Source organism: Prinia subflava, chromosome 8 (genome assembly GCF_021018805.1).
Source record: "Prinia subflava isolate CZ2003 ecotype Zambia chromosome 8, Cam_Psub_1.2, whole genome shotgun sequence".
Classification (NCBI taxonomy): Eukaryota; Metazoa; Chordata; class Aves; order Passeriformes; family Cisticolidae; genus Prinia; species Prinia subflava.
In genome coordinates this window covers 19,233,818-19,255,246 of record NC_086254.1, presented here as the reverse complement: position 1 = coordinate 19,255,246, position 21,429 = coordinate 19,233,818, and the positions used below count along the sequence as shown (strand labels likewise).

General features: G+C 58.9%; 3 protein-coding genes across 5 annotated transcripts in view; 1 reads left to right on the top strand and 2 right to left on the bottom strand.

The window, feature by feature from the left end:
• Positions 1–389: 389 nt before the first annotated feature.
• VPS25 (vacuolar protein sorting 25 homolog) lies at positions 390–3,056 on the bottom strand. The gene is made up of 6 exons (XM_063404003.1): positions 2,901–3,056; positions 2,646–2,791; positions 2,504–2,557; positions 2,030–2,118; positions 1,488–1,563; positions 390–1,004 (listed from the first exon to the last, which is right to left on the bottom strand). Exons 1-6 carry the CDS (start codon positions 2,945–2,947, stop codon positions 892–894), a joined length of 525 nt encoding a protein of 174 aa, XP_063260073.1. The 5' UTR covers positions 2,948–3,056; the 3' UTR covers positions 390–891.
• Positions 3,057–3,370: 314 nt separating this feature from the next.
• The window catches only part of RAMP2 (receptor activity modifying protein 2), a 31,511-nt gene continuing 13,452 nt past the window's right edge, over positions 3,371–21,429 (bottom strand). Inside the window, exons 1-5 of one of the 2 annotated variants that reach the window (XM_063404000.1) lie at positions 5,814–6,309; positions 5,517–5,667; positions 4,374–4,484; positions 3,901–4,003; positions 3,371–3,771 (exon numbers count right to left, since the gene is read on the bottom strand). In XM_063404000.1, the coding sequence (XP_063260070.1) occupies positions 3,516–3,771; positions 3,901–4,003; positions 4,374–4,484; positions 5,517–5,577 (531 nt within the window). In that variant the 5' untranslated portion in view covers positions 5,578–5,667; positions 5,814–6,309 and the 3' untranslated portion in view covers positions 3,371–3,515. Of the gene's footprint in view, positions 3,772–3,900; positions 4,004–4,373; positions 4,485–5,516; positions 5,669–5,813; positions 6,310–21,429 lie in introns of those variants that run through there. The other variant, XM_063404001.1, reaches the window with a different exon arrangement.
• On the top strand, positions 9,546–21,160 carry EZH1 (enhancer of zeste 1 polycomb repressive complex 2 subunit). Of its 2 annotated transcripts, XM_063404030.1 has the most exons (20): positions 9,546–9,627; positions 10,138–10,258; positions 10,591–10,719; positions 11,009–11,128; positions 11,630–11,750; positions 12,439–12,612; positions 13,471–13,573; positions 13,821–13,984; positions 14,720–14,811; positions 15,362–15,536; positions 15,951–16,147; positions 16,555–16,646; positions 17,181–17,221; positions 17,655–17,780; positions 18,278–18,456; positions 18,954–19,049; positions 19,328–19,409; positions 19,515–19,595; positions 19,757–19,841; positions 19,951–21,160. In XM_063404030.1, the coding sequence occupies exons 1-20, from the start codon at positions 9,617–9,619 to the stop codon at positions 20,009–20,011; spliced, it is 2,250 nt and encodes a 749-aa protein (XP_063260100.1). In that variant the 5' UTR covers positions 9,546–9,616; the 3' UTR covers positions 20,012–21,160. The 2 variants fall into 2 exon arrangements, with proteins under 2 accessions (XP_063260100.1, XP_063260099.1); XM_063404029.1 differs by lacking the exon at positions 9,546–9,627 and having other exon boundaries at positions 10,109–10,258.

Below are 21,429 nucleotides of genomic sequence, written 5' to 3'. Positions count from 1 at the left end.
GGAGATCCTGTCCCAGCACAGCCATCTGCTTCCCCAGGAATGACAGGGTCAGTGCCTGCACCATGGTTTCCGACAAGCTGGGGGCTTTGTTATCAGCACTGAATCATCCCTCTCCCAGCCACAGAGCTTACCCCATCACCTCTGCACAAACCCAGGGCCTTCCAGCTGCACATGCAAATTTAAAGTAAATGTTGTCGTGAGAAGGGCAGCAAGGTCCCCACAGGCCACAACTCTGCCAAGTGGAGAAATGCACTTGTGCTGCTGCTTCCCACCCTGGAACCACTGCATTTCCCTGGGGCAGCGAGGAAATATGAATGAAGGGAAAAAAATCTGGTACACTGCTGTTTTGTTTCTGATGGAAAAATAAAGATCGATGAAAACAGCCAGGCTGCTCTATAAATACATCTCACTTTAATCACCTGAAATTAGTTCCCTGGCTTCCCCCAGCCTGCTTGGCAGCAAGTGCATTTCCTTCTGCCACTGAGGGCTTCCACAGCAACAACAGCCAGTGTCCAGCTCCTGCCTCACCCCCTGGCACTGCAGCAGGACTGCAGGAGCCTGGCAGGGGGGTCCTTTGAGGCCAAGCTTGACCACTGGGACTGCCCTGAGGCCATCACAGGAACGGGGACCAGCAGCAGCCCACTTCCACTTCTGGGTGGTCCCTCCAGAACTGCCCAGAGCAGCTTCAGCCTCTCAAACACATCAACAGGGAGAACAGACAGACAGAGGCTCTCGGGATGTTCCTAAGTCTTTGGAAGGGTTTGCAGACTCATCTTGCCCCAAGGAATCCCAAGATGCAGCTACTTGCAGTCACAGTTTGAAGCCAGGCCCAGAGAGCAACACTTGGCAGCAGGACCCGAGACTGCAGCGGGGAAGGGGAGGAGGTTCCTGTCAGAAGAATTTGACGCCTCGGCCGTCGTCCAGCGTGATAATTTCAGCCTTGTGCTCCTGCTGCAAGGCCTGCAGGGCTCGGAGCAGCGTGGCCTCATCCAAGCCGTGAAACTCTAGGGAAGGACAACAAGAAAAAAATATAATCTCAGGAAACAAACAGGTTTGTGAGGGACGAGGGGCAGCGACGCTGAGGGCTCTGAAGAGCACCAAAACACTACAGCAAATCCAGAGTCATGGCTACACTGAGAGCCTCATCATCTCTGCTCTGGGAACAGAGCCTAAAGGTCATCAGACAGCAGGGATGAGTCACAGCAGCAATGCAGTAATGCAGAGCAGGAGCTTGTCTTGAAAACAAAACACCCCTCACCACAGCAGATAAAATGCTAGGCACTGGGGGAGTGAAAATGCAATTACAGAGGGGGATGTTCCTGCAAAGTGATAAAAGCTTTTGGAGCAGCATGTGCCAATGGTGGGGAAGGGTGAGTTTGCATCTGAGAGTTCAAAATATTTAATTAATAATCTGACAATCAACTGTTTAAATGCTCCAATCCAGTGTGCTGTGAGAACCTGCTCCAGAACACGAGCCCCAACTTTACCTTCATTCTCTGTATCATCCCCGCTGGCCAGTTCGTACAGTGTGAACACAGAGTTGGTCAGGCCATTCCTTGACACCTGCAAACACCAAGGCAATAGAGCAAATCTCCTCCCTGTGGCTGAACATCCTTGTCTGATCCCTCACACATCCTGGAGCGTGCACAGCACCTGACAAGCAGGAGCACCCTGGACACACGCTGGGGCAGAGGTGCAGCCTGAGGGAATGAAGACAGTTCCTCTCCTGCAGCTCTGCTCCTCCTGCCTGTTTCACAGGGAGGATTTGGGCCATACAGGGGGCAGGCAGTGACACTGCCCTGTCCTCACCACAGGACAGGGTGGACAACAACACCCGCTGCTCACACTGCAGCTCACAGCAAGTGACAAGCTGCTAAATAACTCCTCACCTCTCTGCAAGGGAGAGAAGTGCAAGGAGAAAGGTAAAAACAGTGAGGAAGCAAGCAGTGGTCTTCCCCAAAGGGCAGCCAGGACTTCCCACCCTCATGGACACAGCCTGGGCTGGGTGTGCAGCCCCCTGTGCTCTCACCCATTGATAGATGAGCTTTCCCCATTCTTCTGGTCTCTTCCACATGATCAGAAAGCTGGTTTTGTTCTTATCCAACCATTCCAGGTTCCCTAGAAACAGCAGGAAACAGGGATTGAAGCAGAGCACAAATCAGAGATAAGGATCAAACAGGCAGATTTCAGGACACGTGCCAAACACGGCACCCAGAGGCAGCCTCACACACCAGCCCCTGCCCTACAGTTTGCACTGACTACAGAAAGTCATTTCTCTGTCGAGCCCTCTGTTCCCCGCGCAGCTAAATCTGCCTGCACAGGCAGTGCTGGGTCCCGAGGAGCCGCGAGCAGCCCCGGGCGGAGAAGCTGATCCGGGCGGGGGCACAGCCCAGACCCCGGGACGGGCAAACCCCGGCCCCGGGACAGAATCGCCCCGCGGCTGCTGCCCTCCCTGCCCTGCGGGAGCCGGGAGCACGGACGGACGGACGGACGAGGCACCCACCGTTCTTGCGGAGCTCCTCCAGCACCACCTGGATGGATTCCAGCGGCAGCTTCCCTGAGCGCGGGTTAAGGAGGCGCTGACGGAGGCGGGGGGTGGGGGCGCGGGAGGCGGCGGGGGCGCGGGCACCGGGCCCAAAGGATACGCTGGAGGCGGTGGTTGGCGAAGAGCGGAATGTCCTGAGCCTCCCGTACGGTCATGGCGGGCAGCCGGTGCTGCTGGCTGTAGGCGAGCGCCAGCGCGCACCAGGCCGAGAGCTGCTTCTGCCGCGTCTCGCCGTTGGGCTGCAGCCTGCGGGGTCGGGTCAGCACCACCCGCACCACCGGCACCACCGGCACCCCCGCCCCGCCCCGCCCCGCCCCGCCCCGCCCCGCCCCGCCCCAGCCCCGGCCGTGCTCACGTGAAGAAGGGCGGGAAGCTGTACTGCCAGGGCCACGCGAAACTCATCGCCGCTACCGCCGCCGCCACCGCCGCCGCCACCGGAACCGCCACCGGAACCGCCGCCGCTTCCCGCCCCGCCCCGCTTCCGGCCCGGCCGCGGGCCCCGCCCCGCCAGCGAGCCCCGCCCCGCCCCTCCGTGGGGCCACGCCCTCCCCATGAGGCCACGCCCTCAACCGCCCCGCCCCTCTATAGCTCCGCCCCTGTTTCCCGCCCCGTATAGCCCCGCCCCTTGTGGCCCCGCCCCTCCCGGACGGCCCCGGTGCTGGTGCCCGGTGCCGGTGCCCGGTGCCGGTGCCCGGTGCCCGGTGCTGGTCCTGGTGTCCCGCCAGAAGCTGCCGGCAGACCCGTGCCAGGAGGGTACTGGCGGTGGGAGCCGGCCCGAGCCGGGGCCGTGGAGGGATCGAGCGGTAGAAGAACCAGCGCCAGGCGTGGGGGGAGAAGCGTTTAATCCCGGACCGCAGGGTGGGGAAAGGCACAGGAGGAACCGGCCGCCTCAGCAGCGCGGGTCGGGGGCCCCGAGAGCCCACGGGGCGGCTCGGGTGGTTGGGCCCCGACACGGGACGGGAGGGCAGCTCTAGGCCTGCGCCTTGCCATCCTTGCTGCGCCAGATGACCAGGGTGACGAGGAAGGGGATGAGGCAGATGGGTGCCATGATCATGGCCAGGAGCACGTCCTCCGGCGGGTCGAAGTACACCGGGTGCTCCAGGGTGCAGTTGTGGAAGTAGTGGTGATGGCTCTGGAAGATGTACTGCTCTGCCAGCGCGTTGGGGTAGCTGTAGTTCAGGCGCTCGGCCCAGAACTCCAGGCAGGCCTGCAGCTCGCTGTAGGGCCTGGGAAGAGAGCGGGGACACCGGCAGGGGATGGGACACCAGAGGCACAGACCCCAGATCAGCACTGCCCTCTGGAGTACCCAGCCTCTGCAGCCTGCTGGCACAGGGGAAGGTCTTGCTGCCCCATACCTCCTGATGACTTGCCACTCGCACAGCTCCGATGTCGTCACATTGCTCATCAGGCTGACGAAGTAATCCCAGCAGTGCTGTGTGAAGTCGGTGTAATTCCTCTCTGTGAGGAAAGGTGCTGAGCACGGGCAGTGTGCCTGTGCCCACCGTCATCCCTGCCTGCCCCTGCTGCCAGGTGACACCTGGCATCTGGAGCCCTGCCCAGGCCAGTGGGAGAGACATCAGGACAGTGAGGGACGGACCCCACACCGGCCCTAGGATGATGCCTGGAGCCTGCAGCAGCCCAGGGCAATGCCAAGGGCACAGAGGGAGGGCACGCTGCTGCGGGCTGGCCTCACTGAGGGCAGTGGCAGGGAGAGCTTCATGGCACAGGCCAGATATTTTTGGGATGGCAAAGGAGGGGTCATTCTGTGGCACAAGGGCATCATTTGTCCTACAGTGTTGCCCAGCCCTTGCTGAACCCCAACACTCACCCATGGGCTCGGCTGTCCCGTTGGACATGGCCGTGGGTGGGCTTGTCCCAGCATCCAGCCCGAAGCTCGTTGTCACGGCCTCCATGTGACAAAGGCCAGTCCCCAGGAGCACTGCAGAGGGAGGAACACAGGGTGAGAGGGGACATAGGGTCTGGGGGGGAAGGGTGCTGACAGGACTCCATGTGCAGGAGCTGCCCTGGCAGAGGCTGGGTCTACAGGAAATAACTGCTTTTGGCTGTCCCTCAGGGGACACTGAGCTGGCAGGTGGGGCACAGGAAGCCTGGCACACGCTGGGGCTTGGGTGTCCAGCCCCCTGTATGGGCAGAGGCTGTGAGGAGGGGCCAGTCAGGCTGCAGGCAGCTATCCAAAGGTTCGGAGGGGCTGTTCAGGGGCTACAAACCCTGAGCCATGGTCACAGCATGGGGGCAAACTGGGACCCCCGCCCACAGGGAGCCAGCGTGGTGCTGCATGTCAGCCGGACAGGGCTGGGGCAGGAAGAGGAAGCGCTGGCCAGAGCACAGAACCGCTGGACAGCCCCTCCGCCTGCCATCAGTCCCACACCCAGCACAGCCTGCCAAAGGCGTGGGGCACATCTCGCCTGGCCCACGGGAGCCCCATGGCTCGAGGAAACTGCCTGATCCATCTGCCCTTAGCTGCAGTGTGGGGCGCTGACGCTGGCTCCATGCAGAACTGCCAGAGCGGGCCCTGCCTGGGCTGCTTGTGGGGAGCTCCAGCACATCTGGGCACTGGCCACGGGGTGCTGCTGGGCTGGCACAGTGGCTGTGGTAAGGGCAGCCCACCCTGTCCCAATCTCTGTCCCTGCTGGCCCCATCCAGCCCCCCTGCCTGGGCATGTGTGGTGCCACAGCTCCTGTCCCAGCCTGGGTCTTTGCAGGGCTCCCTGCCGGATCATGGATGAGTGTTGTGGGAGCTGCCCCACACACTTGGTGCTCACCTGCCACTGCCCCCCTGGCCCTGCCAGCGATGGCTGCCCCAGCTCACCTCAGCGCTGACAGGCTGCTCCCACCTTGGGATGGGACAAGCTGAGTCAAGACCCTGGCCCAAGGCCCCACGAGTGGGAGGGCGGCCACGTGCGGGGTGGTTCGGGGTGCGGAGCCCCCGGGGCCGCGCCCCGTGCACTTACCCGAGAGCAGCAGGAGCCCTTGGGAGAGACGGCCGGAGCTCGTGTGCGCACGCAGTGCCATCCTGCCAAAGCCTGCCGGCTAACGACTGGGACAAGGATTTCAATGGAAATAACAGGAAGCAACTCCTTTCCTCTGACAGGGGCAGTTTGACTACAGGAGACGTGTGAAAAATGAGATTGCTCAGTGCTGCTCTGAAGCGGCTCTCCCGGCGGGACCCTGCGCTGTCCCGCGCAGTGCCGGCCCCCGCGGGCATCGCTCCCGCACCCCGGCACCCACGGCGCCCGCGCCTCACCCACCGGCCCAGAGGATCCGCTCCCTGCACAGCACGTCCAGCGTTACGAGGCCGCGATTTGTTTACTTGTGTATTTCTCTTTAATCCTGCCTGGGCTGGGTTGTGAAATCCCTCGTCTCCTGCGTGGAGGGCAGGCAGCCCAGCAGAGGGGGGAGTGGACGGGAAAGCATAATGTCCCCGGACGGGTGCTGCCGCCCGGGAATGGGGGCGGCAGGGGGACCCACGGCCCCAAAAGCACCGTTCCTGCTTAACCCAGGCACCTGCCCCACAGGAGGCACAGCTGGGGCAGCCCCATCTCCTGCCCGTGGCCAAGGAGGGCAGGATGATGACACAGCCTAGCCCCAGGCACGAGGCCGAGGAGGTGGGGAGAGGGCAGACACTTGGCCGACCCTGCCAGTCCTTGGCTCCAGTGCCTTCCTCCTGCACTGCCCAGCCTGGCGCCTGCTTGACTCTGCCAGGGCCCCCCTTCCTGGAGCAGTTCCCGCCCAGGGGCCCATGTCACAGAGGGTGACTTCAGCCCATGGGTCTGTGGCATTCCCCACAGGACCTTCCACGCCTGGCCGGGGCAGAGCACAGCCCAAAGCCTCCCCTTTAGCAGTGCCTGCAGGCACACAGAGCAGGGACTGGAGTGCAGTGAAGAGCAGCTCGGAGGGACCCTCCCTGCTGTGGATCGCACTGGGCTTCAGCTCCCCAGGAAAGGTCCTGGCAGAGCTGTCTGATGCTTCCAGCTTTTCAGCAGCCACCTTCTGCAGGCGAGTGGCCACATCTGGAAGTCATCCCCAGCACTCCAGTGGTTGCAGGGCTGGAGCCCCTGGTCTCTCTTTCTGGTGGAGCCGGCGGAGTCTCCAGCCGGGTGGCAGGAGCCTCTGCCAGGGAGACACCCAATGATCTCAGCGCGGCCCCAGGGCTTGGACAGCTGCCCCCGTCCTGGGCCGTCCGGAGGGGATGGGCAGGGACAGGATGGTGGCTGCCTGCCAAGAGTCTGGGCTCCCCACCCAGCCTGGCATCCTCGGCGTTCCCTGCCAGCCCCCACCTGGGATGTCGAGGAAGGGAATCGGCCCGTGCTGATCAGTTGCCTGGGATTCTTCTCTCAGTGTTCCTCCCAGGCAGATGCAGATGCAGATGCAGATGCAGATGGGCTCCCGTGCCCAGCCTCCCCTCATGCCATGGGACCCACTCCAACCCCAGGGAATCCAAAACTCCCCATCTCTGCTCTGACTTGTCACCCTCACTCTCAGTCCTCTCCTCCCACTCATTAGTTGCCAGGACTGGGAGGGAAGGAGGCTGTTGCTGGCCCCTCAAAGGCCTGGGGGCACGCAGCTTCTCCCTGGGATTTGAACCCCTTTCCAGGCTCTGCAGAGTGTGAGGGCAGCTGCAAGGGGCAGGAGGCAGCCCCTTGGCCACAGCCACACTGGGGGCCAAGCTTGAGGAGCCTGGTCTCTGCAGCTGGTGAAGTATTCAGTGTGGGCCTGCAGGAAGAGGGTGCTGAAGATGGCCCCAGGCCAGGGCAGGAGAGCACCTGGCCAGCAGCTGGGTGCCACTGGAGAGCTTGCTGTAAGTGCTGTGGAGGGGACAGCATGAGGCCAGCCTGCAGGGCTGGGGACACATCCCTGGGATGGCCCTGCTCCGAGTGTGCATGCGGCACTGCTGGGGCTCATGCTGACCCACCTGCTGGTCTGGTCCCAGTGGCAGTGACTTCCCTTGGGGATGCCCATGAGGGTGGCATGGAAGGGGGCCCAGCAGTAGAGGGAGATCCAGCCCTGGTAGGTGTCCTGGCAGTGGGCTGGCACCACCAGCACTTCCAGAGGCTCTGCAGAGCACCAGACAGACCCTGGGATGTTGCCCCACTCTCAGCTCTCCTCACAAGTGTGGTTTCAGGGGGGCTGTTTGAGATAACCCCTGGACTCTGCCCAGGATGAGGCAGGCACTCTGTTGTGCAGTCCAACACACAGCCCTAGGGGTCCCACACTAGAGCTGCCTGTGACTGTGAGGGTCCCATGGGCTCAGCCAAGGCAGGAGTGAGCCTCTGAGGCTCTTGTGAGCCCCAGCACAGGTTGCATGATTGCACAGATTCTCCTCCAGGTCTGCGGTGGATAGGGAGGACAGCCAAGATGGCAAGAGGGCAGCTCTATTTTCCATCCTCATCCAGTAGTCACCTGGAAGGACAGACTGTGCCATTGGTGGTGCTAGGACCTGTGGGACCATGTGAGGTCCAAGGGGTGCTGGACATTGCCGTGCCAGTGGTAGAGCCCCTCACTATAGCACTGCTGCAGGAGCCAGGGCTGGAGCCACATGGGATATGGCACCAGGGTTTTACCTTCATCCTTGAGATCCCCATGCTCAGTGTTCCCATGTCCTGCAAGACACAGGATGCCAGGGCTGTGTGGGCAGGAGCAGCCCCAGTGCCCAGTTGGTGGTCCCAGTACATCAGAGACCCTCCTCCTCCTCCCAGGCCGAGCTGAACACAGTAGAGGTGAAGGGGCTAAGGAAGCAGGGGACTCCTGACTCTGCCTTGGCCTTTCCAGCCTGGAAGAGAAGTTTCTAAGCCAACACCAGCCCAAGGGGCAGAGAAGTGTGTTCCAAACCCTGCTCAGAGATCCTCCAAAAGAAGGCCAGGAGGAGCCAGGTGAGCTGTGCCCCAGCGCAGCTGCACTGGGGCAGAGGAGAGAAATAGGCCAGGGACCCCGTGGGGACTCGCTGTCTGCCAGACCCTGTGCCCAACCCTCTGCTGCCTCCGGGCCGCACCCGCGGGAGCAGAGACAGGAGCAGGCAGCGGAGCAGCCCGAGCCCGGGGAGCATCCTCATCCTCCCGACAGTGGGATCCCTGCGCCTGGGCTGGGGCTCCCCCGGTCATCTATCCCGGACCCCGGCCCGTCCCAGCTCCCGAGCCAATGCCCGGTCACCCTGCCGGAGCCGCGGGGAAAGGAGCAGCCGGCACTCCGCACCGCGGAGCGAGGACGGACGGGGCCCCCGCCGAGGCAGGAGCCAGCTCCGTGCGCTCCCCAGCGCCGGGGCCCCCGGGGCAGGAAAGCGGCCGCCAGCAGCCGCTTCCTGCCCGGCGCCGCCACAGGGAGGCCCGGCGGCGGGGCCACACGGACCCGGGACCACCACTGCGGCTCGTCGGGAGCGTGGCCGCGCCGGGAGGGCTGCTCTGGGCGGGGCCTGGAACCGGGCGGTGGAACCGGGCGGGAGGGCGCTGTCCCAGCAAGCGCTTCCCGCGGGACCAGGCCAGGCCCGAAATAGGGGCCGGGAGGGCGCAGGCACACCGAGAATGGGCGGGCACGGCACCGAGCCGCCGCGCTTAACCCGTTCTCCGCAGCCGATAGAGGTGTCCTCCAGGCTAGAACGGGTCCGCTCCGCCGGGGCGAGCCATGAGCCCCGGCCACACCGGCACCGGCGGCGGCGGCGGCGGGGGCGGGGCCTGGGGAATGAGAGGGGCGGGGCCTGAGGCGGGCCCGGGGCGGGAGGCGGGACACGCCGGGGCGGGGACCGGGGCCTGAGGCGGGGCTGGAGGGATGAGGCGGGCCGGGGCGGGGACCGGGATCTGAGGCGGGCCGGGGGCCGGAGGCGGGCCAGGGCGGGAACCAGGATCTGAGGCGGGCCGGGGGCGGGGCTGCGGCGGGGCTCGGGGGATGAGGCGGGCCGGGGCGGGGACCGGGATCTGAGGCGGGGTCGGGGCGGGGACCGGAGCCTGAGGCGGGCCGGGGGCCGGGGCGGGGCCGGGGCGGGGCCCGGGGCCTGAGGCGGGGTCGGGGCGGGCCGGCGCGCGCGCAGTACCGCGGGGGCGCGCGGCCTCCCCCTGTCGCGATGGCCGAGCAGTGAGTGCGGGCGGGGCCGGGGGGTCCCGGGGGGCAGCGGGTCCCCGTGGTACCGGCCGGGCCCCGGGGGCAGGGAGTTGCGGGGCTCGGACCCGCTCCTCCGGCCCGGCGGCGCTGCCGCCGGCCTCGGCTCGCTCCGGTTCTCGTTCCCGGGCGCGGGGCGCGCTGGGGCCCGGCCGGAGCGGCAGGGAGGGCGGCTGGAGTGGACCCGCGGCGTGTCCCAGGGGAGGGTGGGGACCCCAGCGACCTCTGGGCTCACGGGCTGCCCCGGGGGCTCCGGGGACAGGAGCGCGCTGTTCTGATCAGCGCTGCTGTCGCGGGCCTGTCCGTGCGCTTCGGCTGTGCGTGTTCCGCAGTTCAGGAGCACTGAAGAGCAACTGTTATTTTGCTTGGATTAAGTCTATGATGCATATAGTGTTTTCCCCATCCACAAGGGCGTTTTTCTAATATCGCTTGTTTCGGGCTCGAGCGCACCATTATTTAATGTTTGTTCTTAATGTACTGTTACAGAAAAATGGAAATTACCACTCCTCCGACATCCAAGTGTATCATGTACTGGAAAAGGAAAGTCAAGTCTGAGTACATGCGTCTGCGGCAGCTCAAGAGGTTCCAGGCGAACATGGGAGCAAAGGTACAGCCACAGCAAGGACTGGGCTGAGGTGCCCCAAAAAGGCTTCATTTCAGCTCAGTGTCTGGTACCAGACAAGGTAAATTGATAAGCTGTGCTTGACTTGCAAGCTGGATCAATGGGAAGAGATGCCAGCTCTCGTTGTGCTGTGTCTGGATCCCTGTGGGCAGCAGCTGTTGCACACACCAGGCCTTTGAACAAGCACTGGTGTAACTGTAGCAACAGAGCTCATTTCCAGTTGGTTTTTACAGGATCTCCCTGCTGAACCCTTTCAGTGCTGTGGGAGTTCTCGATGGGTTTTCTTAAACTTTGACAGCTCCTTTTTCTCCTTTCAGGCTCTCTTTGTGGCCAACTTTGCGAAGGTTCATGAAAAGACTCAAATCCTTAATGAGGACTGGAAGAAGCTTCGAGTGCAGCCGGTGCAGCTGATGAAGCCAGTCAGCGGGCACCCGTTCCTGAAACAGGTGTGCAGAGGAACAGGGGAGCAACAGCAAGTGGGGACTGGAGCCAGGAATCTGCAGGGAGCTGTGGGGATATGGAGGAGGTTTTGTCTGTGTTTTCCTGTGTTGTCAGGTCATGCCTCACACTTCTGGAATGCAGAAATGGACAAAAAGTACCCCCACGACTTTTTCCTGTGATGGAATCCACAGGGTGGATGTGGGGGTTCTGTGTTTGTCCTGATTCAGTTTTCCTCAGGCTGTGGCAGCCTCCCAGGGTGGTTTTTCACTGACCTTCTCTGCATTTGTATTCCAGTGCACTGTTGAGAGCATTTTCCCAGGATTTTCAAGCCAGACACTGTACATGAGGACCCTGAACACAGTGGCGCTGGTGCCCATCATGTACTCCTGGTCCCCTCTTCAGCAGAATTTCATGGTATGTGGGAAGTGCAGGGTCTCAGTGAGGTCAGTGTTGGATTGTTGCACACGTGGGAAGTGCTTCTTCATCCCAGTTGTTTCAGGCAACATCTGCTTGAGAGATGATGGGAAGTGTTGCTTTAGTTGCTTGTTTTGTAGAATCCCATAAGCCAGCCTTGTGTCCATGCTACCTCACCCAGGTAGTCTCCTTTACACATGAGTCACCATTGCTTCACAGGATTCAAGGAGTAAATATGATTTTTGGGGGGGCAGTTGTTTGTTAGTGTTTTTTCCTAAGATTTTTATTTCTCTTTAGATGAAGAGTTTTGTTCCTTAGGCGGGTCCTTTCATTTGTGGCTGGGTTACAGTGGGATGGCACCAATGTGTCAGTGATGAGACATCTGAACCTTTGCTGTGCACTGTGTAGTTGGCAGGTGTGAGGGACCAGAGAAGCCGTGGGCACAGCCCCACTGGGGTCAGCAAATGCAGCTTTTCTGAGCTGTGTCTGATCTCTCTGCAGGTGGAGGATGAAACTGTTCTGTGCAATATCCCTTACATGGGTGATGAGGTGAAGGAAGAAGATGAAACTTTCATTGAAGAACTTATTAATAACTATGATGGGAAAGTTCATGGAGAGGAAGGTAACCTGGGAACAACCAGCTCTGTCCACTCCAGGCCAGGTTGGATGGGGCTTGGAGCAACCTGGTCTAGTGGCCTGTCCATGGCAGGGGTGGAACAAGATGAGCTTTAAGATCCCTTCCAACCCAAACCTTCCTATGGTTCTGTGATTCAGTCTCTTGCAAATAACATATCCAAGTAGTTCAGAGGTCGAAAGGTGGCAGCAGCAGCCAGCTTTTCTGTGGGAGCTCTCAGAGCAGGGAAACAGGATGGTGCCTGCCGTTCTCCTTTGCAAGGGCACATTCCTGCCTTTGGATACCTCACTCCTTTTAAATGCCTGGAGTGCTCTGGAGCCAGTGCTCCTGTGTACAGGGATTCACAGGTGTCCTCTGGGATGCTGCAAAAGTGCTAGAGGGGGAATAGCTCAGCAACCCTGTTCTGCTTGTTCCCTTAGCCAAGAGGTTAATCAATGAAAAGTGCTGTCTGCCCCGTCATAAAATTGCCCAGCAGGAAGGAAGAGAGGGAAAACTGGTGTGGCCTCTCCCCAGACTGGTGAAAATGGTACACCACTACTGACTCTAGTGCTAAAATCACACCTGCCTCAAAAAAACTGAGAGAAGGGCTGGGGTGGGTAGCAGAGCATATTGGCTTGTGGTTTGCCATGGCGAGAAATGAGAAAGGTGGTGGCACTCCCACTTCTGTGTGTTTCAGAAATGATCTCAGGGTCAGTCCTCATCAGTGATGCTGTGTTCCTGGAGCTGGTGAATGCTCTGAATCAGTACTCGGATGAGGAAGAGGAAGGACACAATGATTCAGAGGTGAAACAGGAGGATGGAAAAGAGGAGCTGCCAGTTACAAGGAAAAGGAAGCGAATTGCAGTGGAAGGTGGGTTTGGCTCCCAGAGAAGTGGGAATTATGTTGGTCACGTTTCTGTCCTGCCCTGCTGAGCACTGGGCACTGCTCTCCTGCCATCTCTGGGTTGTTAATGTGTCACCAAGAGCAGTTCCAGCTTGACAAGTTCTGTAGCAGAAGGGAAACAGTTTGTTCTCACTGTCTACTGTGGACAGGAGAAGAAATCACCATCTTAAAGTGTGGTGAGGAGTAATTTAGATGAGTAATCTGAAAACCCTCTTCCTGGTGAGATTAGCAGAGCTGGCTGTTATCTGAGAGGTTGTGGGATGTTTTCAAGTGCTGGTCTGGCAAGCACCTGTCAGGGAGGTGTGGGTGGATCTGTTTCTGTGGGAGGCAGGGAGATGGACGTTTTCAAATCCCTTTCAGACCTGCTTTCCATGTATTAGTGTTCCTTTTTCCTCTCCTGTGCCACCTGGAGCTCTTGTTGCCTAGAGGAGGCTCTAGTTTGTGGGATTTTCATGTGTCCTCAATGACCTTCTGAATGCTGACGGGTAATTTTGTCTTTGTCCTTCAGTGGTGCGGGTGGCACAAACAGCAACACTTTTGTGGATGTAGAAAAGCATTGTCTGCAAGTTCTGCCCTGGCAGAAATAAATAGTAATAGCACTTAAGAAAAGTTGGTACTTCCAGCAGTGCTGCACTGAAAGTGGCCTAGCACTGCTTCTGGAAATACCTCAGCCTGCTTGCAGTACACAAGGTTTATCTGTTGTGCATGGGATTACATTTCTATCTTAAAATACAATCCTGAGCACCTCTGGAATTGCTCTGTGCAAGAAGGAAAGGCCTATCCACATCAGCTTGGCTGAGGAATTGTGTCTCCTCTTCTTTGTAGGTAACAAGAAGTGTTCCAAGAAGAGGTTCCCCAATGACATGATATTCACTGCTATTTCTTCCATGTTTCCTGAGTATGGCTTCCCAGAGGATATGAAAGAAAGGTAGAAAATCCCTGCTCTGGTTGTCCATTCCCTTTCTTAGAGCTGAAATCTTTATTTCAGAGCCCAGCACTGTGGGCTGGCTGAGCCACAAAGCTCAGTGCCTGCAGCTCTCTGGGCAGAGTGTGTTCTGAGCAGTTTGGCACTGAGGTACCTGGGCAGAATTCGATGGGCACAGACGGTGATCTGGGCATGCAAAGCTGTCACAAATGGGGAAAGCCCATCCCTGGGTGTCTGTGTTTGTCCACAGGTACCGGGAGCTCACGGAGGTGTCAGACCCCAACGTGCTGCCGCCGCAGTGCACTCCCAACATCGACGGGCCGTGCGCCAAGTCGGTGCAGCGGGAGCAGTCCCTGCACTCCTTCCACACCCTCTTCTGCCGCCGCTGCTTCAAGTACGACTGCTTCCTGCATCGTAAGTGCCGCCTCAGCCGGACGCTTCCCTAGAGCCCTTTCTCCTCAGTTTTCCTCTGCACACCTTGCTTAGTCTGTGCTGCAGTCTTTGGAGGGTGGTGCCTCATGAGTTTGCAGTGGGGCCTTAGGAGCTGACGGGTGCCCAGAAGCCTTTTGTCCAGCCGGCTCGGCTCTCTGCTCCCACGGATGGCACAGCTCACCGCACTCGGCACGGCGCGGCTCCCGGCAGTTCGTGCAGTAGTCCTGCCGCCACCAGACTTTGCTCTTGCTTTGCAGAAGCTCGTCAGTGAAAGGCGTGAATGTTTCACTGCCAAAGTCTGGACATGCCCCTGTGTTTTGTTGCCTCCCTGGAACTTACAGCTTTCGTCTTAGTCATGTTCCTGCGGTTGGTCCTGCCAAAGCCTTTCGGATGCTGATTAGCTGCTGCACCTGCTGTTCTCCAGGTCTAAGGGCTTCTTTGGGAAGTCACAGGACTTTTTCCAGTGAATTATTTATTAAAAGATATCATATTAATATGATGTGGTCTTTTTGTTTCAGTGTGAAAGCAGATCCTTTTCCTATGGCCTCTCCTTCCCAAGCTGCCCTGTCCCTGTTGTGGGTTGGAGCAGGGTTACCCTGCTCAGGCCCTGCTGCCAGGGGAACCCTCAGGCACACAGGCTCCTTCATCCTGTCCCTTGCAGAGATGGGGGAGACTCCTGGAGAATGCTAATAGTAAAGATAACTATTACTTTTTCAGCTTTTCATGCTACTCCTAATGTGTACAAACGAAAGAATAGAGAGACCAAGATTGAGCCAGATCCTTGCGGCGCAGACTGTTTCCTCTGGCTGGTATGTTTCTGTGTCACTGCTTTAGAAACCATGAGAGAAGTGCCCTGGCCAACTCTGCTCTGCAGAGCTCTGTGGATCTTTTTCACAGCTTGGATAATTTCTTCAGAATTAGATCTGTTCCTTGTTGGATTCAGAGGAGCATGAATGCAAATGCAGACCTTACCAGGTGCATATTATAGCAGATCTCCAACAAAGCTTAATTCCAGAGCTAGCAGGTGGGAAATTGTGTGACAGGTGATTTCTCTGAACTCAGTGCAGTGTCAGAGAAATTAAGCCCACATTAAAAAGGAGCAGAGTGAGAAGCCAGGAGGATCCAGAGGAGTGGGCTGGGGGTTCAGGGCCAGGGGAGCAATGCCAAAGGGAACAAAGTGGGAACCTGCAACACAAGCAGCTGGCAGGGTTTGGCACTTGCTGAAGGGACCACATGTGGCCAGCCTCTTCCACCTGCGCTTGGTGGTGGCAGGACAGGGCTTGTCCCAGGGCCTGTGGAAAAGCCATCCTGCATTCCCTGGTCATCTGCCACCTGTCTTGTGTTCTGCTCTGCTTGCAGGAAGGAGCCAAGGAGTTTGCTGCACTGCACAACCCCCGGTCCAAGTGCTCGGGCCGGCGGCGGCGGCGGCACCACGTGGTGAGCGCGTCCTGCTCCAGCACCCCGGCTGTCACCGAGACCAGGGAGGGCGACAGCGACCGCGACACAGGCAACGAGTGGGCCTCCAGCTCCTCGGGTATGGTGCCAGTCCTGAGACAACCCGCTCCTGCCTGTGTGGGCACTGAGGGCAAGCAGCTCCTGGCAGCTGCAGTTCTCCCAGGCTGCCCTCTGCGTCCTGCACGGCTGGAGAATTTGGAGTTAGCAGTCAGTGTTCCCAGCAAACCTGAGGGACACCAGCCCTGCCATTGCTGCTGTCCTCTCCCAGGAAGGAGGAATGTTGCTAGGCAAAGCAAGAGCTTTGCTGGGACCTGTAAAACCCAGAGAAAGCCCTTGGCTCCTGAGCACTGTGCCTGGCCAGAAGCAGAAGTGTGACTGGGAGTGCAGTGCAGGGTTGCAGGGCACTATGGGAGGACCACTGCCCCTCAAAACCATGATGGCCAAGGGACTTCTTCCAGGCTGTGTTTGGCTTAACATCTGCCTTTCCTGCCAGAGGCCAACTCCCGCTGCCAAACCCCCACTAAGCAGAAGGTGAGCCCGGCCTCCTCCCAGCTGTTTGCAGTGGAGACGCCACAGGAGCCTGTGGAGTGGACAGGAGCAGAGGAGTCACTCTTCCGTGTCTTCCATGGCACCTACTTCAACAACTTCTGCTCAATTGCCAGGCTGCTGGGGACAAAGACCTGCAAGCAGGTGGGTGCTCAGAGCAGGCAATGCAGCAGCAAGACAGGGGCCAGGGCCAGAGCCACTGCCTGTTGGTTTTATTTCTCTGCCACAAACCTCCCCAAGGAAGGTGCCACATCAATGCTTTTGGGGTTCAGGGTGTTACTCTGCAGCAGTGCTGCTGTTGGCAGAGTGAGCCTTGTGTGCTGGTTCTGTGGGTTCACTCCACCTGCAGTGTCACAGCCAGGTGTGTGAGCACTCGATTTCCAGGCAGGAGGACGCAGTGTGCCATAGGCAGGAAAGTGGGGCAGAGCTTCTGCTCTCTGTGCCCATGCCTGGAAGCCTTGCTGTGCATACTCACATTCTCCTTATGCTCTTGATAAAACAACTTGAGTGCACTGAATTTGTTTTTTCTTTTTGCTTGTGTTCTTCGGTAGGTCTTCCAGTTTGCAGTGAAGGAATCACTTATAACGAAACTGCCAACAAATGAGTTAATGAATCCATCCCAGAAGAAGAAAAGGAAGCACAGGCAAGTGTGGGACAAGCTTGTTTTGTTCTTAAAATGCAACCAGATCCTCTGCTTTTTGTGCCAACGCATTCCTGGTAATCCCCATCTGGCTCCCATCTGTGCGCACGTCCTGCTGTCACATGGGGCTGCTTGTGCTGCTGCTGCTGGGCGCTGGCCCTGGCCCAGCTCCAGGGCTGCTGCTCTGGCTGGGGGCTCAGTGGCCCTGCAGCCGCAGGCTCAGCTCAAGGATAGGGCAGCACTGGCTGCTGCTCCTGGTGCCACTTCCCTAACAGCAGCCTCAGCTCCCTGACTCATAACCCACTTTGTGTGTTGATCCCAGTGTGTCCAGTGTTATTCTGGCTCTGGTGTTTGGCTTAAAGAGCTTCTGCTGCAGCTGCATCACTCTCATCTCTCCATTTCATGGTGGCTGCTGATCATTAATGCATGAATCTGCCAGGCCCATCTCTGCTGTGCTGGCTGCTGGTGCCGAGCAGCGCTGGCTGGCTCTCCCTGATGGCTGACACATCCCTTCAACCTTCTCTGCTCCTTTTCCAGGCTGTGGGCTGCGCACTGCAGGAAGATCCAGCTGAAGAAAGGTAGCGTTGGCTGTGGCTGTGTCATGGGAGGTTTGCAAGGGTTGAGTTCTCAGCTCTGGTTGCCACAGTGGGGTGGCCGTGTCCTGCTCACCAGTCCAGCAGCGTGGAGGGGAGTGGCTGCCCCTGGCCAGGCTCCTTGGGGTGCCAGGGGCATTGTGGCCATCCCAATACCTGCTGAGGCTGCATGTGCAGCAGGGTTTGCTGCAGCCAGGGGAGGCTGAGGGCTGGTGTGCAGCCCTGCTGTGGACTGGGCTGTGGTCAGTGAGCACAGCCGTGTGTGTGCCTGTGGGAGCTGGGTGCTGCCAGGCTCCCTGCCCAGTGCAGGCAGATGGGCAGCTTGCACCTTCTCAGCTCCAGCGCCCTGCATTTGTCGCTTTGAAAAGGTTCCTGCAACATGCAGCTTCCAATCTTGGCATTTCTCTTCTTGTTCTAGATAATTCACCGACCCAGGTGTACAACTACCAGCCCTGTGACCACCCCGAGCATCCCTGTGACAGCTCCTGCCCTTGCATCATGACTCAGAATTTCTGTGAGAAGTTCTGCCAGTGCAACCCTGACTGTAAGAAGAGGTCAAGGACTATGGGGCAGGAAAGCAGCCAGCTCCACAGGGAGGGTGCAGAGCTGGGGCTTGCTGGGGTCCTACTTTATTCCTTGCTGCTCTCTCCATCCACAGCAGTTCTGTTAGCAGTCTGCTAAAGTCCCAAAGGAGATGGTTCTGTGCTGCCATGCAGCTGTTGGCAGCTGAGAGACACTCCTGTTAGTGCTCATCCCTGTGTCTGTGTCCTGTGGGTGTTGTTGCTGTCCCCTGTCAGCAGGATGTGCCTCCAGCTGTTAGGGTGGGCATTGGGTCACTGCTCTGCCGTGCTCATGTTTCCTGTCTAGGCTTCCCTTCCCAGCTCTGCAGTGGAGAAAACAGCCAGACTTTATTCTGTCCCTGCCCATGGCCTGCCAGGGCAAGATCTGCCTGGGGAGGAGCAGCTGGGGCAGAGACCCTGCCTGGCCCCTCTGTTCTCTGCCAGACCTCACAGTGCAAACCCGTGCTCTGTGCTGCTGCAGGTCAGAACCGCTTCCCCGGCTGCCGCTGTAAGACCCAGTGCAACACCAAGCAGTGCCCCTGCTACCTGGCTGTGCGGGAGTGTGACCCAGACCTCTGCCTCACCTGCGGCGCTTCAGAGCACTGGGACTGCAAGGTGGTCTCCTGCAAGAACTGCAGCATCCAGCGAGGCCTCAAAAAGGTATTGACAGCAGGGTTGCAGGGGCAGAGCTGATGCACGGCTGCTGCTGCTGTTGTGTGTGTGGGGGGGGAACAACTTCCCTGCAGCTGCCAGAGTGCCAGAGTCTTCTGGAAAAGAAGCTGCTCTGCCCTGGGCCTCTGCAGCACTTACTTTGGAGTAGGGATTGTGAATGTGAAAATTAGGAGATGGAAGTTACATGAGGAATGATGAGAGCAAGGAGTGTGTAAAGTGACTCTGGAGAAAGACTTAGTCTTGAATTCTGATGGTCAGAGCAGGGAATTGTGCATTAAAATAAAAGGGAAATTCAGAGAAAGTTGCAAATTAGTGTGTGTCAGGTCCTGTGCAGCTCCATGTAATGGTGTAAGTCTGTAGGGAGCTGTGTGTCACCATAACAAGGGGATGCTGGGTGGACACTGGCTCCCCCTGCCCCCATGATCTGTGTGTGGTGAGGTGCTGTACCTGCCAACTCTCCCCACTTCCTTTCATTTTGCTTCCAGCATTTGTTGCTGGCCCCATCAGACGTGGCTGGCTGGGGGACTTTCATCAAGGAGGCTGTGCAGAAGAACGAGTTCATCTCCGAGTACTGCGGGGAGGTCAGTGCTGCTGTCCTGGGGCTGCTGCCCAGGCACACGGGGCTGTGTGGTGGGAGAGTTTCCTTTGGCTGCAGGCTCAGCTGCCTTCCCTGGCTTGGCTGTGCCCATGGGCTCACTCTGACCAGGAGATCGAGCATTGAGGGGACATCTCAGTACCCCTGGCCCTCCACTGTGGAGAAGTGTTGTGTGTGTGTTGCTGCCTGAGATCCCTGCCCATCCCTGGGAGCCCTGGCTCAGCCCTCAGCTGCTGAGTCTCTCATGGTGATCTCCCCCTACAGCTCATTTCACAGGATGAGGCTGACAGGCGAGGAAAGGTCTACGACAAGTACATGTCCAGCTTCCTCTTCAACCTCAACAATGGTAACTTCCTGAGGTTGCCAGGGCTGCTGCCCGGGCTCAGCCCACCTCTTGCCTGGGTGACAGGCCTGGCATTACAGCATGGCTTCTTTCTTTGTTTTTAAATAGATTTTGTTGTTGATGCTACTCGCAAAGGAAATAAAATCCGCTTTGCCAACCACTCGGTGAACCCCAACTGCTATGCGAAAGGTGAGGTGTCCCTGCCCAGCCAGGGAGGCAGGACATGGTGCTGGGAGAGCTCTGGCCCAAGCTGGGGCTGCACATCCCTGATGCTGCATCTCTGATGTTTGTTTTATCTCTGATGTTTTATCTCTGATGTTGTATCCCTGATGTTTTATCTCTGGTTGCAGTTGTGATGGTGAATGGAGACCACCGGATTGGTATCTTTGCCAAGAGAGCCATCCAGGCAGGAGAGGAGCTTTTCTTTGACTACAGGTACCTTGGCCGGGGGGGGCCTTGGGCTGCAGGGCTGACCCCACCCTCTGTGCAGCTTTGTGGGGAGCACGGGAGGTCATTGCTGCAGCCGTGACTTCCTGTCCTGTAGGTACAGCCAGGCAGATGCCCTGAAGTATGTCGGCATAGAGAGGGAGACGGACATCATCTAAGCTCCGGGGTGGTTCTGGCACACCTTGCTGCTGCACCTTGTAAGCAATGCCATGTTTGCTTCACGCTGACATGACTGCTGCTGTTCCTGCTGCTGTGTGTGTCACAAGTGCTACCTTCCATCCAGACACCAGAGAGACTCGGGGTGGGAGTGTAAGCAGCCTCTGGCTGTCCCAGGGTGGTGTCCCCTCTGCCCCAGCTGGCTGGGAAACGGGGACTGCCCAGCTGTGGCTGGAGTGGCACCAAGGGATGCATGGGGATGGGAGAGCAGCACTATGCAACATGATACTTTGAGTAGGGGTGCCACTGAGCTGGGTAGAAGATGATGTTATGGTCACTGCTGTTGTGACCCAGGGCAGGCTTCTGAGAAACCTGCCTTGGGCTTTGTGACACCCTGGCCCTGGGAATAAAGGGGAAATATTCTCTGGCAGGGTGAGGTTTAGCCTTGGCACCCCATGCAAAAAGGAAAGAAAAATGCACTTTAAACTAATCCTCAGCTAATGGCTGGGCCCTGTATTTTGGGGAGGAGGGACTGCAGGCATCCCAGGTGTCTTGCATCCATCAGCACCTTTGCTGGGATGTTGCTCCAGGCCTGGGACAGGGCAGGCTGGATGGGGCCTGGGGTGACCTGAAGGTTGGGCCTGTCCCCTGAGACCCACATGCATCACCAGCCTCCTGCCTGGCCTGGCGCTGGGTGCTGGGCTGTGCTCCCAATGTCCAGGGCTGGACTCCCAGGATGACATGGGGAGCCTGGCTGAGCCCCGACCTGGTTCCAGGGCAGAACACACAGAGGTGCTGGGTTTGCCTGGGAGCCAAGCCCTCCCCTCACCATGCTTTCCCAGTGCCCTGCTGTGGCAGGCCAGGCTGGCTGTGCTTCCCGTAGTCCGTGATGGCCCCCTGGAGCTTGGAGGTGTTTAGGTCTGTCTGGAGCAGTGCTTGTATCCCAGCACCTGCCTGAGCCTTGCTCCCTGCCACCTCCATCCAGCCAGCTCCTGCCAACCCTGCTCTTGCCTAAGCGTCTTCTGCCACTTCGGCCATATCTGCACTATGCCAGGCTTGTCTGTGGTTTGTTGACAGTGAATAATGGTAATAATAATGCACTTTAAATAACATGGCTTGTAGCCTTTGTCATAATAAAGTGGTAGCAAAGACCCTCCCCTGTTTGCTGGCCTCTGTTACCCTGGGCAGCAACCTGTCCCCAGACTGTCCCCTGACTGCTGGGCTGCCCCCGACGTGGCTCCCAGGGTCCAGGGGGAGTCACAAGTGACCCAGTGCTGCCAGCTGCCAGAATCACACTGGCTATGGGTGGGAAGGGGGCAGAGGTGCGTGGTGGGGAGAGCAGGACATGATGGGTGTGTGCAGCAGCAGTGAGCTGCCTCTAGCCCCGGCTCACTACACACTGCATCTCGCTCTGGGACCA

What these genes read in the sequence shown, in the direction of transcription:
- VPS25 (XM_063404003.1), bottom strand. Translation starts at nt 2,947, where the DNA reads ATGAGTTTCGCGTGGCCCTGGCAGTACAGCTTCCCGCCCTTCTTCAC. An exon ending in GAAAGCTCATCTATCAATGG is followed by an intron (nt 1,564 to 2,029) that starts GTGAGAGCACAG and finishes TGGTGTTTGCAG; the next exon opens with GTGTCAAGGAATGGCCTGAC. An exon ending in GGATGATACAGAGAATGAAG is followed by an intron (nt 1,005 to 1,487) that starts GTAAAGTTGGGG and finishes GTCCTTCCCTAG; the next exon opens with AGTTTCACGGCTTGGATGAG.
- EZH1 (XM_063404029.1), top strand. Translation starts at nt 10,124, where the DNA reads ATGTACTGTTACAGAAAAATGGAAATTACCACTCCTCCGACATCCAAG. An exon ending in AGGCGAACATGGGAGCAAAG is followed by an intron (nt 10,259 to 10,590) that starts GTACAGCCACAG and finishes TTCTCCTTTCAG; the next exon opens with GCTCTCTTTGTGGCCAACTT. An exon ending in GTACGACTGCTTCCTGCATC is followed by an intron (nt 13,985 to 14,719) that starts GTAAGTGCCGCC and finishes TTACTTTTTCAG; the next exon opens with CTTTTCATGCTACTCCTAAT.